General features: G+C 38.4%; 2 protein-coding genes across 8 annotated transcripts in view; both read left to right on the top strand.

Moving 5' to 3' along the window:
* Nucleotides 1-1,192, top strand: part of LOC125457741 (lisH domain-containing protein ARMC9) — a 117,169-nt gene extending 115,977 nt beyond the window's left edge. For all 5 annotated transcript variants that reach the window (XM_059651109.1, XM_059651108.1, XM_059651111.1 and 2 more), the window contains one exon: nt 654-1,192. In XM_059651109.1, the coding sequence (XP_059507092.1) occupies nt 654-676 (23 nt within the window). In that variant the 3' untranslated portion in view covers nt 677-1,192. The remainder of the gene's footprint in view (nt 1-653) is intronic.
* A 585-nt stretch (nt 1,193-1,777) lies between these two features.
* Nucleotides 1,778-12,982, top strand: part of b3gnt7 (UDP-GlcNAc:betaGal beta-1,3-N-acetylglucosaminyltransferase 7) — a 37,379-nt gene continuing 26,174 nt past the window's right edge. For 2 of the 3 annotated variants that reach the window (XM_048541546.2, XM_048541545.2), the window contains exon 1: nt 9,509-9,676. The gene's annotated coding sequence lies outside the window, so the exon portion shown is untranslated. Of the gene's footprint in view, nt 1,823-9,382; nt 9,487-9,508; nt 9,677-12,982 lie in introns of those variants that run through there. The other variant, XM_048541547.2, reaches the window with a different exon arrangement.

The raw sequence follows: 12,982 nt of genomic DNA on the forward strand, positions 1-12,982 counted from the left end.
CACTTTTCTCTGCCCTCTAAAAATGTAAGATCAATTATAGTGCAGTTACTTTCTGTCCCTGTGTATGGTCATGGAAGTTGGGTGCAAATTAGAGCATTTGGTTTACTGATTGGTCATAGAAGGAGCTGGGTGGCAATTGGGAGTAGATCTGTGTCAGGAAGTGCCCTGCTTTGTTTCTTCCATCTCTGCATTCAGAAAAGTCCTTATTAGAAATGTACATGTGACACTTTACCCAGATATACCTCATCATGTCATATCCTGATATACATCTTATCTCATGTGTTGTTACTTTGCAGTCAGATTGTAGCTGATGTTGGCTACTATGGAATGAACAAATCTTATCAAAGGGCCTGAAATAATGCTAATCCCTATGGTTATAGCACACCTTTTTTTTTGCCTTTACCATTATGTAGTCTGCAATGGAATTCTTACCCATGTGTTACAGGTTTGGGACACTAGCACCCAACAAATGTCCCCTCTGTGGGTGATTTACATATCTCAACTTTTCTCAATCCTTTCAAATCACATTTATGTCTGCTTTGAAAGATTCACATACTTGCTGTCTCAAAATAATGTGTTTATTAAGCCAGATTTCTAGACAACAGAGTTCAGCTGTTCACATCTAAATTCAACTTGTTTGTTCCTTTTTGTAGGCAGCCAGTCATACAGGAAATGACAATAGATTTTTCCTCAGGAATCACCTGCTGAATTCTTCATGATGTGACCAACTTCCTGTAATGATCGTCCTCACCTCATTATCTATAACATTGGAGTTATAAAATCAAGTGAAATATACTGCACAACAGAAGGATTGTATTTTCCATACTCAGCATGAACTTTTCATGTTATATAACTAACTGAATTCTTTGCAATGATTTCAGAAATGTAATTAAGGGTAATTTTTCTTTTATTCTTTATTATGCTTTCACAACTGGTACTTCAGTTTTGGAAAAGTCTTAAATTCAGTCTTTTATGTAAGTTTATTTATTTTGTAATTTTTTTGAGGATAGTTTTGCTTTTCATCATATTCCTGTGGTAATGAATGAAAGATTATTGCTCTGAAAGTGCAGCAACAGTAACATGTGCATATGTTTGAAATAGTCACTGTATTTCATTCCTATTCAATTATTAAGTGTTTGCATTATATTTGACATGTGATATGGAAACTGTAATTTTGACAAAAAAAATAAAATCTGGTCATAGAAAGTTTTTAAAATTGTGATCACTTAGTTTTATTGACAAAAGCAATTGTCCACTTTCTCACATGTTGCTACCTCGACATAGGCTGAAATAATGTTTATTAATTGCAGAGGGAAGAAGCTGACTTTTGTTGCATCAGTTTGAAAGTTCTAAAATACTCACACCAGCCGTCATTGTGCTTTTCATAAAATAAAACTTAAAATTTATTTTAATATAGAATATTATTTCCTAAATGAGAATTTGAGAGACTCAAAACTCATTTCACTTAGCACCCCAACAACTGTCAAGAGACGAGGATTTCCTTTCATTAAGATTTACAGCGTCCAGACCTGACTTGCTTAAAATATGCTTTAACTTTTGGCTTGAAAACACAGGAGTTTTATAGAAAGTACTTATTTTCTGTTTGTGCTAATCCCGCCCATTGCCTTCATTTGCTGGCTGCTTTGGACACTGCCAGAACAATAGCAATCATTGGCAGAGTAGCATATGCCAGATTGCCCCAGTCCATATTTTCCTGCTTGCCTTGTGTGTGGAGAGTTCTGTTTTTTAAGTGTTCATGTTTCTTCTGCTGCTGTCAAGGTGGAGGACACAGAGGGTGCTTTCTTCAGACCTGAAGTGTAAGGTAAACAATCCAATGCCTGTTTTTGCATTGTTACTAGCTAGAAAAACTGACTGCTTTAAATAATAATCACATCCTTTAAAAAGCTGAATGGGTTGCATTGTGTTATCACAGGGACACAGCATGAAAATGACCTGGAACATCGTACAGTCCTCTAGGATTCTACCTTCACAGGTTCACATATAATTTTCATCAGTGGGTAGACTGATCATAATCATGATTGGCTGATTCTGTCCACCATTCCAAGACCGAGCTCAGCAGGAAAAGCTTATACAGAGTATCAGCCTCTGTATAAATGATCAGTTAAAGATTTCAGTCCTCTTGGACCAACTGATAGATCAATTTTGCATTTCTTTTCCTAGCTAAGGCAACTGAGTTGAATTGTGCTGTGTGAGTTGTCTAGTGAGTATTTCAAGTCATTGCTTCATGGCTGTACCCTCACTTTTCTTTGCCCTGTTCCCAGGTTGAGTGAGATGATTGGAATTTCAGCCCACCACTTTGGATTGCAAAATTTATATCTGTTCTAAAATTAGGGACATTTCTGGTCAAATTAATTTTTGTGACTTAATACATAACTCTTCACTCTCATCATAATTGTTCACAAATGATATTTGGTAACAGTTCCTTTTCTGTCCTGCAAGCATTAATCCTTGCCTTTGTTCACTGGGTCAGCAAGATCTGAGTCTGAGACAATAAAAGGAAACCATTTGCACGTGATCTGCTGTGTCAAAGATGTTGTCTTTGAAATGAAAGACAAAGCCTTCCTGCAGCTGTATCTGAACACTCTGTCATCATGGGGCTTTCCTACTGAAAGAATTGATAGTTTAAAATATGAGAAAGCTCGCTGGCCTGGCTTGTTATCCTTTCATGGTACTGCTGAGCATTTCTAATGTTTGGATATTGGCCTTCAGTAACTAGACTTGTAACAGTCCCAACTCCAACAAACATCTCATGCTTATACAGAAGCGTAATAGATTGTAGTAGTGACTTAACTCTAGGTTAACATTTATGTGAAAATTATATAACAATAAGCGTCAATATAGCTTCTGAAATCTCTGCTCTTCTATTTAAAATATAATGTATGTTATTGAAAGTAATCATTTATCCTGCTCAAATGCAGCTGCTGTGATAATCCAAAACAGTTGTGCATTCTAATTAATTTATATTGATTTGCTCACTGACAACTGCTAGTGCATTTCCATTGTGTTTGTACTTAACTTGTCAAATAATGCACTTTCCTTCACTAGTTTTGCAGATGGAGTAGCTAAGCTTATTGAATTGAATTGATTTATTACAATTTATGGAAATTTTACCTTAGTTTCCATCCTATTTGTAATTTTTATTGTGTTTATATAAGAAATGTGGATCAATTTTAAAAGCCCTCAACAATAATTAAATATCAGTTATTTTAATAGGTCACTTAGTGATCTAATTTAATAATTCAAAAATACTTAAGTTTTTGATTTACATTCCAAAATCACTATTCAGTTTGCTTTCACAGATTTTTCAGACAGTTGCCCCTCATCCCTTTCACAGCCATTCACCAAGTTACCACTATGGTAGACTTCAGAAGCTATGTGGAGTGAAAAATGATAGACTTCTAACAAGCTTATAAAACTTTTAGTCCTAAGTACTCAATTCTAAAAAAAATCATAAAATCAATTTAATATGTTTCAGATTTCCTCAAATTGTTGTTAATATCTTATAAAAACAAACTTTTATTCAGATCACCTATCAAAGACAGCGACTCCTTTAACATACTATTCATGTTGTTGGTCAAACTGAACTCAAACAGCCCGCTTAGTTAACTATAGTTTTTGAAATGCAGCTAATCATTCATAATGCAAACCCTTGGGACAATGCAACGAAGAGTTCTGCTGAAACTATAAGACCAGACTTCACTTTCTAATCTTTGTCTATCAATCTGAACAGCTAAGCAGAGTCTCTTTTTAAACTTGTTGCTATAATCTATTTATCTTTTTAAGTTTGAACAACCAGGCTGGCTTTGATCTGAGATTTTCCCAGAGCTTTGTGGCACAGTGGTAGTATCCTTACCTTGGAGTCAGGAGGCCCAAGGTTCAAGTCCCACCGGTTCCAAAAGTGTGTAAAAACATTAGAAAATAGGTTAATAAAAAATACAGCCAGGCTGTTGGCAATGGGACAAAAAGCAGTTAAACAGCTTGGCTAATTTCAATCCCTGAAATTGATGGTTGTGGATGTGAGTTTGCTCGCTGAGCTGGAAGGTTCGTTTTTCAGGCATTTTGTCACCATTCTAGGTAACATCATCAGTGAGCCTCCGACGAAGCGCTGGTGTTATGTCCCGCTTTCTATTTATCTGGTTAGGTTTCCTTGGGTTACCCAGCGCTTCGTCGGAGGCTCACTGATGATGTTACCTAGAATGGTGACAAAACGTCTGAAAACGAACCTTCCAGCTCAGCGAGCAAACTCACATCCAGAATCTCAACCTGAGCTACAAATCTTCTCAAAACTTGATGGTTTGTATTGCTCTTAATGGGCTTTGCATAGAAATTAATTGGAAAACAAGGGTGATTTACTCGTGATGGTTAATAGGATGAAAAAAAAAAGCCACAGGTGATTTGGTGACGTGTAAAACAAAACCATTCAGTTGTGTGTAAGAGTACTTATGGATTTTTTTTAAGAAGGAGCCAAATTGCTGTTTCAGTCGTTGGAGTAATTATCACGTTCACTTTACACACTCGAAGGTGCTCAGCTCGAAACAGCCAGAAAAATCGATGTTACCTTAGGGACATTGCTGCTGTGCCAGAACACCCCTATTTCTGAACTAGAAGGCCAATATTTATGTCCGCCTGCTCCAGAGTCGTGTAGTAGCATCTCTGAACTGCTTGAGTAGAAAATACCAAAACAGCCAGGCTTCCAAAAAAAACACTTGATCATGACAGTTATACAGACCTCGTCAATTCACCTAGAAAGTGTGCATCAATTCCCTCAGTTCATTACAATTTGAGATCTTTGGACTGTTCAAAATGAGATTTAACGTATTGCTGAGTTCAAACAAACAAAGAGCCCTGTTGTGTTCAGGTTTCCTTCCTCCTTTCCCCTAACAACCAAAACTGTCAGAAGTGGGGGCTGGAGATGGGTCCTAGTTACCATTTTTAAAGGTCCATGGAGTCCCAACTTCATAAAAACCTGTCTCATAATGCTTGATGCAATTCTTGATGTATATATTTATAGTTACCTTTCTACAAAAGATTTACTTTCTCAACATAATGGTAAAGTTGGTTTGCAGCAAAGACTAAGCTGCTTATTTGCCAGAAGTACTATTTTCCAATTCTTACACTTCTTTCGACACAAAAACACAGGAGCTGAAAGTAGCACATAAATAACAAAATGTAAGTGTTGGAAGACAAAAGGTGGAAAGGGAAAGGAAACTGTAAAGGGAAAGAGCAAACAGGAAAATAAATGTAAGGAAAACATTTGAAATGAAAAATAAATCATTTTCAACTTCATGACATATCGGAACCATTATGAATTTTGGAAGTAACTTTTACTTTTAATGTGTTGTATTCAGAAGTGTCACAAAAATGTTGAAGAGTCACTTCAATTGAAGCAACCTGCTCTAAAATCAAAGTGCAATGAATTAGCACTCTTTAAATTTGCTTATCAATTCATTACATTTTTATGTTGACACATCTAGTTTTGTTAATCAATGGGCGTCAAGACTAAAAGACAGGTAAATTAACATGCACTGCTTATTTCTGTCTTTCAATACTAACCACTGATTTATTGACTTTCCTAAGACAGAAAGAATTTCTCTTTATCTTTACATAAAACCGCACAGAATGTTTCAGAATTATTGTCGTCATTTCACAGCCCTAACCTGAATGTAATCCAAGTCTTGCTACACATGGGCGTGGACTGCTTCATTATCTGAGGAGTTATGAATGGTACTGAATCATCCTTGACCATTTATACTGCTGACCTTACGTTGGGGAGAGGTTATCGATCATGTAGCTGATGATGTTTGGGACTAAGACATACTGTTATAAACTGTTATATAAGATTAAAGCAGTAAACGTGGGTGTACAAGATCATAGATACGATAGAATACTTTTGCCTGCTATTCATTTGGGACCCTTGAAATGTTATTTGTGAAATATTAGTGTTGAATGATGTAGAATAACGTTGTCCTGCTGTTTGAATTTTTTCTATATCACCTCAAGTGTTAGGAAGAATGTTCAGCTTTTTCCTTATTGTAAGTCTTATTACATATTTCCCCTACAAGATTTATTTTTGATGGAAGATAAATTAATAATTATGATTCATTGTTGGTACAAGCAGTTTTTTTGCCCCTTTTCTTGAAGATAATATAGCAATAGTTGTCAACCAGAGGTCATAAAATTACAACAGTTCTGATTTTAAGCAAACTGTTCACCATAACTGAATTTGGATACTGCATCTTCATCCATGACCAATAAGTAACCTTCAACCGATAAACTGCGTGTGAAATCCCTGATGTAGGAATACAATATCATATGCACTTATAACCAAAAGTTCCAAATAGTTAATCATGGAGATTTTCCCTTTTTCCACCCACCCCCCCGCCTCGAATAACAGAGGGAGTTTTTGGCTAATTTTTCTTCCTTTCCTTTCTTCCTTCAAAAAAAACTCAAGGGAAAATTGTGTTTACGAAATCAGCTTAAGAAATCCATGCTGGCTATCCTTAATTAGAGCTCAATTGTCCATGTGACCTCTAATTCTCTGTGAATCACTTTTTAAATGTTTCCCCGCCATCGAAATTAAACTGACTGATCTGCTTTTGCTCTATTGAGTCTTCCAGAACGTAGAACAGTACAGCATAATACCGTCCCTTCGGCCCACAATGTTGTGCCAACCTATTATCCCACTCTAAGATCAAACTAACCTGCACACCCTACATTTTACTATGATCCATGTGCCCATCCAAGAGTCGCTTAAACATCCCTTAAGTATCTGACTCTACTACCACCGCTCACAGTGCATTCCATGTACCCACCACTCTGTGTGAAGAAACTACCTCTGATATCTCCCCTATACCTTCCTCCACTCACCTTAAAGTTATGCCCCCTTATGATAGTCATTTCCATCCTGGGAAAAAGTCTCTGGCTATCCACTCTATCTATGCTTCTCATTATCTTGTACACCTCTATCTATCAAGTCACCTCTCATGCTTCGGTCCAATGAGAAAAGCCCTAGCTCCCTTAATCTTTCCTCATAAGAACTGCCCTCCAGTCCAGGCAGCATTCTGGTAAATCTCCTCTACACCTTCTCTAAAGCTTCCACATCCTTCCTTTAATGAGGTGACCAGAACTGAATACATTATTCGTAGTGTGGTCTAACCAGGGTTTTATAGAGCAGCAGCATAACCTCACGGCTCTTAAACTCAATACCCTTGCCAATGAAAGCCAACAGACTATGTGCCTTCTTAACAACCCTATCAATTTGGGTGGCAACTTTGGACCTGATCTATGGACGTGGAGCCCAAAATCCCTCTGTTCTTCCACACTGCCAAGAATCCTACCATTAACCCTATATTCTGCATTAAAATTCAACTTTCCAAAATGAATCACAAGTCAGAGAAGACTGAATAATTATAGCAGGTGACCTGGCAATTTCGCCTCCTGTTTCCTTTCAGTATCTTTGGATGGATCTTACCTGGTATTAATGTGTTTAATTTCTGATATCTTATTCGTTTCCTTCTCCTTATCAAGCACTGCAGCCTCAGCACCAGGTACCCGGGTTCAATTCCAGCCTCAGGTAACTGTCTGTGTGGAGTTTGCACATTCTCCCCGTGTCTGTGTGGGTTTCCTCTGGGTGCTCCGGTTTCCTCCCACAGTCCAAAGATGTGCTGACTAGGTGGATTGGCCATGCTAAATTGCCCATAGTGTTCAGGGGGGTGTGTGTGGGTTAGAGAGGGATGGGTCTGGGTGGGATGCTGCAAGGGGCAGTGTGGACTTGTTGGGCCGAAGGGCCTGTTTCCACACTGTAGGGAATATAATTTAAACCCTTACAGTAATTGAATTTCCTCCACTGTTTCTGTGGTTTGGGCATCATGTTTTCTTAGCAAAGACTGATGCAAAAATATATTTAATACCTCAGCTATGTCCTTGCACCTGGAAACTCACTTTTTGGTGTGCTTAAAGAAGTATGGTCAGCCAGAATTTCAATCTGCACCAGGAAATCCTAATGGCTGTCTAAATTATCTCATTCTTTTATAAGTTTAATTTCTGGTCCCTTGAGTTCAGAAGAGTTGAGAGATCATCTGAACAAAATCTTCGAAATTATAGGAAGAATTGAGAGGGTAGATCTGTTATAAACTATTTCCTCTTGATGTAAGAATCCAGAAAATTGAAGCAATATCTTAACATTAGAACTAATACATTAGAAGTAACATCAGAAATCACTTTTTCCTAAAAGATGTGTGAATGCAATTGAAGTATTCACCATTAAGCCGGAAAGTTTTTGTTGGATAATGGTGTCAAAGAATGAGGATCAAATACAGTTGCAATTTAGATTTCACATGTTTGAGGGACTGAGTGGTGTTTGCTTCTTGCCTCTCCATGGCAATTCGGATAAAAATATTTGATGAAAAGTGAACTGTTTCAGTTGCTGGTGGATTGGATCTGCTATCTTTTCTATCTACAGTGGACTACATTGCTGAGACTAATTATCTGGAACCAGCCTGTGACCTATGGCCCTTTGTTGATCTTAGTAATTACAAAATGAATTACCTTTCTGTAGTAAATGAGAAGGAACTGTTGTAATACAGTAACTTTTTTCTGATTTTTATATCTTTCGGAACTCTGCTCTTTTATAAATTGTACTTTATCTTTTCCAAAGAGTCATCAGTCTAAAGCTTCTATAACTACCAACAACTAAAAATTATCCTTCCCAAAGGAAAACATTCTGCCTCAAGCAAAGAAATACTTTATTGGCACACCTGAAATCTATAACTCACAAATCGACATTTAATGGGAGATTGTTGTTAAAAGCCTGCATTCTAGCATTGCTATTATTACTTTCTACAGCCAACTGAACTGGCGGTGGTCAGAGCAGCATCTTATCCGATACACCCTTTTTGTTTGTCTCCTATTTATCTCACTGCTGCTTTTTTTTTGTTTTTGTTAATGTTAATGTGAAAGCTGAATGACCTCCTGAGGCGAGAGTGATACTAACTGAGCTGATTTTTTTTTTAATGCTTTGATTCGATTGAGATATAACTAACTGTAGTCATTGAGTCTCTCAGAAAACAGGGATCTCCACGGGTGAGCTATAGCGGTGAGCCTACCCCTGATTTAAGAAAATGTTGCTACACTTCCTTATAAAAGTTATTAGAATACAAGTGATACTCTCCCCCTCTTTCGGAGGGGCAAGGATTATCTGTAAGACGAGCATGTGATGTTTCGGTTGAGAGCGTACGCTTCAGCTAGGACATTGACCCTGGCTTATGATTCAATAATATAAATTGCAGAACTGACTAATCATAGCTTCCTTGATATTTAATAATTAAGTACAATGATTAATTATTGACATCTTAAAAATTAGATTCCGAAATTTCAAGCGACCAGATGGTGTGATGGAGCAATGGAAGAGAGCAATGCCTTCTGACGTACGCAGCAAATTACTTCCGCTGGGAGCCTTTAGATAAGGTAATATTAAACAGTTAATGAGTGGAGATGGTGCCAAGCGGGAAATTGCACTTTCGCATGCGGATATCACACAGTGAAGGATCTACTTCACGGTTGAGCATGGCCCAAACTGTTAAGTACTCACTATCTCGGATTTGACGACTGTTTTTCTTCTAAAATTTAAGATTCTGGATCCCGTTCCTTTTTAAGAGTAAGTAATATTTTCCACTGATAAATCGTTTAAGGAAGTCGAGTTTATGTGTAGGTTGTTACGTTGTGTGTTTCGGACCCGCACCGGGAGGTAGGGTTCAGCGGGAATTTAACGTGTGTGAAGTGGAGAGAGAAGCAAACTGATTCCTAAATTTTATAACTAGGAATGTGAAACGGGATTAGAGGTAAATACAGTCCGAAAGCAGCAATCTATCTTTCTTCGTCGAAGTGCAATGCAGCGAACGTGGGCAATATGTGAGATCTGACAATCAGTGCGTTCGAAAAGAAGGTTCTGCCCCTTTTTGTTTTAAAAAAAAGTCAGAACCTAAAGAATAGTGAATTCAATTCATCTGAAATGTAACGCGTTTTGCTTTTGAACGCGAAATTCGATTAGTATCTCCTTGCATTCACTTGCTACTTATTAGCTTGCTCTCTTACATCAATGGTGCCTTTTTGTTTGAAACGCTGAAGAATAGCAAATAGAAATAATAAATTACAGAGCGACAAGCTTGTTTCATTTTAAGTACTGAAACCAGTTCAAACAGTCCTCCTCCGACTTCGCACAGGAGACTTTAAACCGAGTGTTTGATTTATACGTAGTTTCAATGATTTCATACGTGTGCTTCAATCCCTATCTTGAAGTCAGATGTTCTAAATGCTATTGAATGTTGTTCCTTGCACTACTTAAAAAGCGCAGTTAAGTTGGGGGAGTAGAATAAACATCAACATATTGATTGATATGTTACCTAAAGCACATACCGTACTCATCGCCAAGTAAACCTCCTGTCTGAAAGCTCCCTCCAATTCGTAAGAACATGCCGTTCATCCCACCCTAAGGTCACCTTGGCCTTTCTCACCCTCCTTTCTCAATTCACATCGCACCAGTACTCATCCTATCATTCAACCAATTCCTGTTGGCAGCTCTCTTTTTGTCTCTCCCACCCGAGTCTGTCAATCTCGGCTTTGGAGCCTTTATTTATCTTGCCTTTTATCGCCATTCCTAACTTTTAAATTTGAGGTATACTTCGGTAAGCGGGTAACAAAACTCTAACTGGGTGACACAAGTTTTTTTTTTAAGATTTCACAAGCACTGAAGAAAAGGTGAGTAGTTTTTTTTTAAAAAACAATGGGGAGTTCTTGGAACATGGAATGCTCTCCAAGAACATGGGAATTTGGGAGTTGCAGGTTCGCAGGACTTTAAAGGCAACGTTGAGATTAAGGCAGTATAAAATGAGCTAATGGATGTTTTAGATTTTTGAATACAGGAGCCAAGGGGCTTTCAGCTTCCATTATAAAGCCTGAATGGGACCTGACAATGCTGTCTGTAAACCCTGAATCAAACCATTTCAGGGCATAAATTGTTTTGACCTCTCCTTTGAGAAAAGAGAGCAGTGGCCAGTTAGACCCAGACTGCCTGTTCTTTATAACTCTGCAATGTTCACTCTGGCCATTGCTGCTGGTGAGCTGGCAACCCCAAAATTCCATCTCCACTTGGGTCCTTGACCCCACTTTAGGAAGCCCTATCTCAGTATGTGTAGCTCTTTTAAAACTTGTTCATTCACAGGATGAGGATGTTGCTGCCTAGGCAGCATTTATTGTCCATCTCTAATTTCCCAGAGCTCAGGCAACCACATTGCTGTGGACCTAGAGTCAAATGTAGGCCAGACCAGCTAAGGATGGCAGTTTCTTTCCCCAAAAGGATATTAGTGAACCAGATGGGTGTTTCCAACAATTGGCAATGGTCATCATTAGCCTCTTAACTCGGATTTTTGTTTTTAATTCAAATTCCCCCATGTGCTGTGGGGCCTTTCAAACCCGGGTTCCCAGAACATTAGCCAGGTTTCTGGATTAACAGCCCAGCAATAATATCACTATGCCAGTGCCTCCCCCTTGAAGTATGAGGTTCCACAAGTTGGGAAGAATAATAAGGCTTTTGAGGGTGGGGGGCCTGACACACACCATTTGGTAATTGCCTGTGTGAGGAAATGTCAATGTGACAATAGACTTGGAAAAGCTCAGGCTTCTTTCATTAAGCCAACTAATTGCAAGACATTGTGCTAGAATTATTTTAAAATTGAGAAGACAAATGTAAATTTATTTTGAGTGAGCCAAGAACGAGGAATGTAGATTCCAGTTTAAATGTACTCGGGATAGGGAATTCTCTTCCAAGATTAAGGGCTGATATAAAAACTGAAACCATCAACACTCCTTGAATTGGTGACTAAAGTTAACAGTAATCAAGCGATTGTAGGTACAGGATGTGGAAATGAGAATCTATTTACAAAGATGAAGGATATGACAAAGACAGCATTAGGCTTAGATGAAAGTTCTCGCACATGAAAGTCAATGTATTTAAGTGACTCTGTGCAGCTGCATCAGTGATTTGCTACATGGTGATAATATGCCTCAGGTGATGTGTGATTCTGATACACCCATAACTAAGGTGAGATTCCCCAATTTGTGGGTTCTAAACAAGATATCTGAAAAGCTTCTGGGAGATGAGGGATGAAATTACTGTTTTCCTTTATTCACTCATTCTCTCAGTTGTTTTAAAGCAAGTTTAGTCTAAAAAGAGATAGTAAGAACTGCCGATGCTAGAGTCCAAGATACAAAGGTGTGGAGCTGGAGAAACGGAGCAGGAAAGCTGATGTTTTGGGCTTGGACCCTCTGAAGAAGGTCCCAACCTGAAACACCAGCTTTTCTGCTGCCTGGCCTGCTGTGTTCCTCCAGCTCCACACCTTGGTGTTTCAGTTTAAAAAAGAATCCCTTTCCTAGAGTACCTTGCTCCAACACCAAAATGAACTTGTTTTCCCAATTTGCCCAAGGTGCTGTTTTTAAATGATGTTGAGTTTTCATTGCTAAACATTAATCTAGACTAATAATGCAATACACACATACAATGTGAGGAAGGGTCACCAGACCTGCAATGTCAACTCTATTTGCTGCCTCCTCCGTGGCACCCTACAGTCCTAGGTAGAATAGCAGGGTGTATGTGTAGAATAGAAGATGGGCATGTTCCCAAAGGAAGTTATTTTAATCAGTCTGTTATGAAATTCGTCTAGAGCAGATGGGACTTGAACCTGGGATTCTACCCCAGAGGTAGGGACACTGCCGCAGGGCTACAGGAGCCCCTTGTTTCCAAGTGTATGCTATATGAGGAGGTTGCCTCGAACAAGAGACTAAGACCTCCAAAGCTCTGATTCAAGGATTTTAAAAGGGCGTGAAAGTCCTTTATCAATCATGGTAAGTGGAGAAACTCCAGCTGATAATTGCAAATATCTCTCCAATTGAGGGAAGCGGTTCACCA

The sequence above is a fragment of the Stegostoma tigrinum genome, chromosome 14 (genome assembly GCF_030684315.1).
Source record: "Stegostoma tigrinum isolate sSteTig4 chromosome 14, sSteTig4.hap1, whole genome shotgun sequence".
NCBI classification, from domain to species: domain Eukaryota; kingdom Metazoa; phylum Chordata; class Chondrichthyes; order Orectolobiformes; family Stegostomatidae; genus Stegostoma; species Stegostoma tigrinum.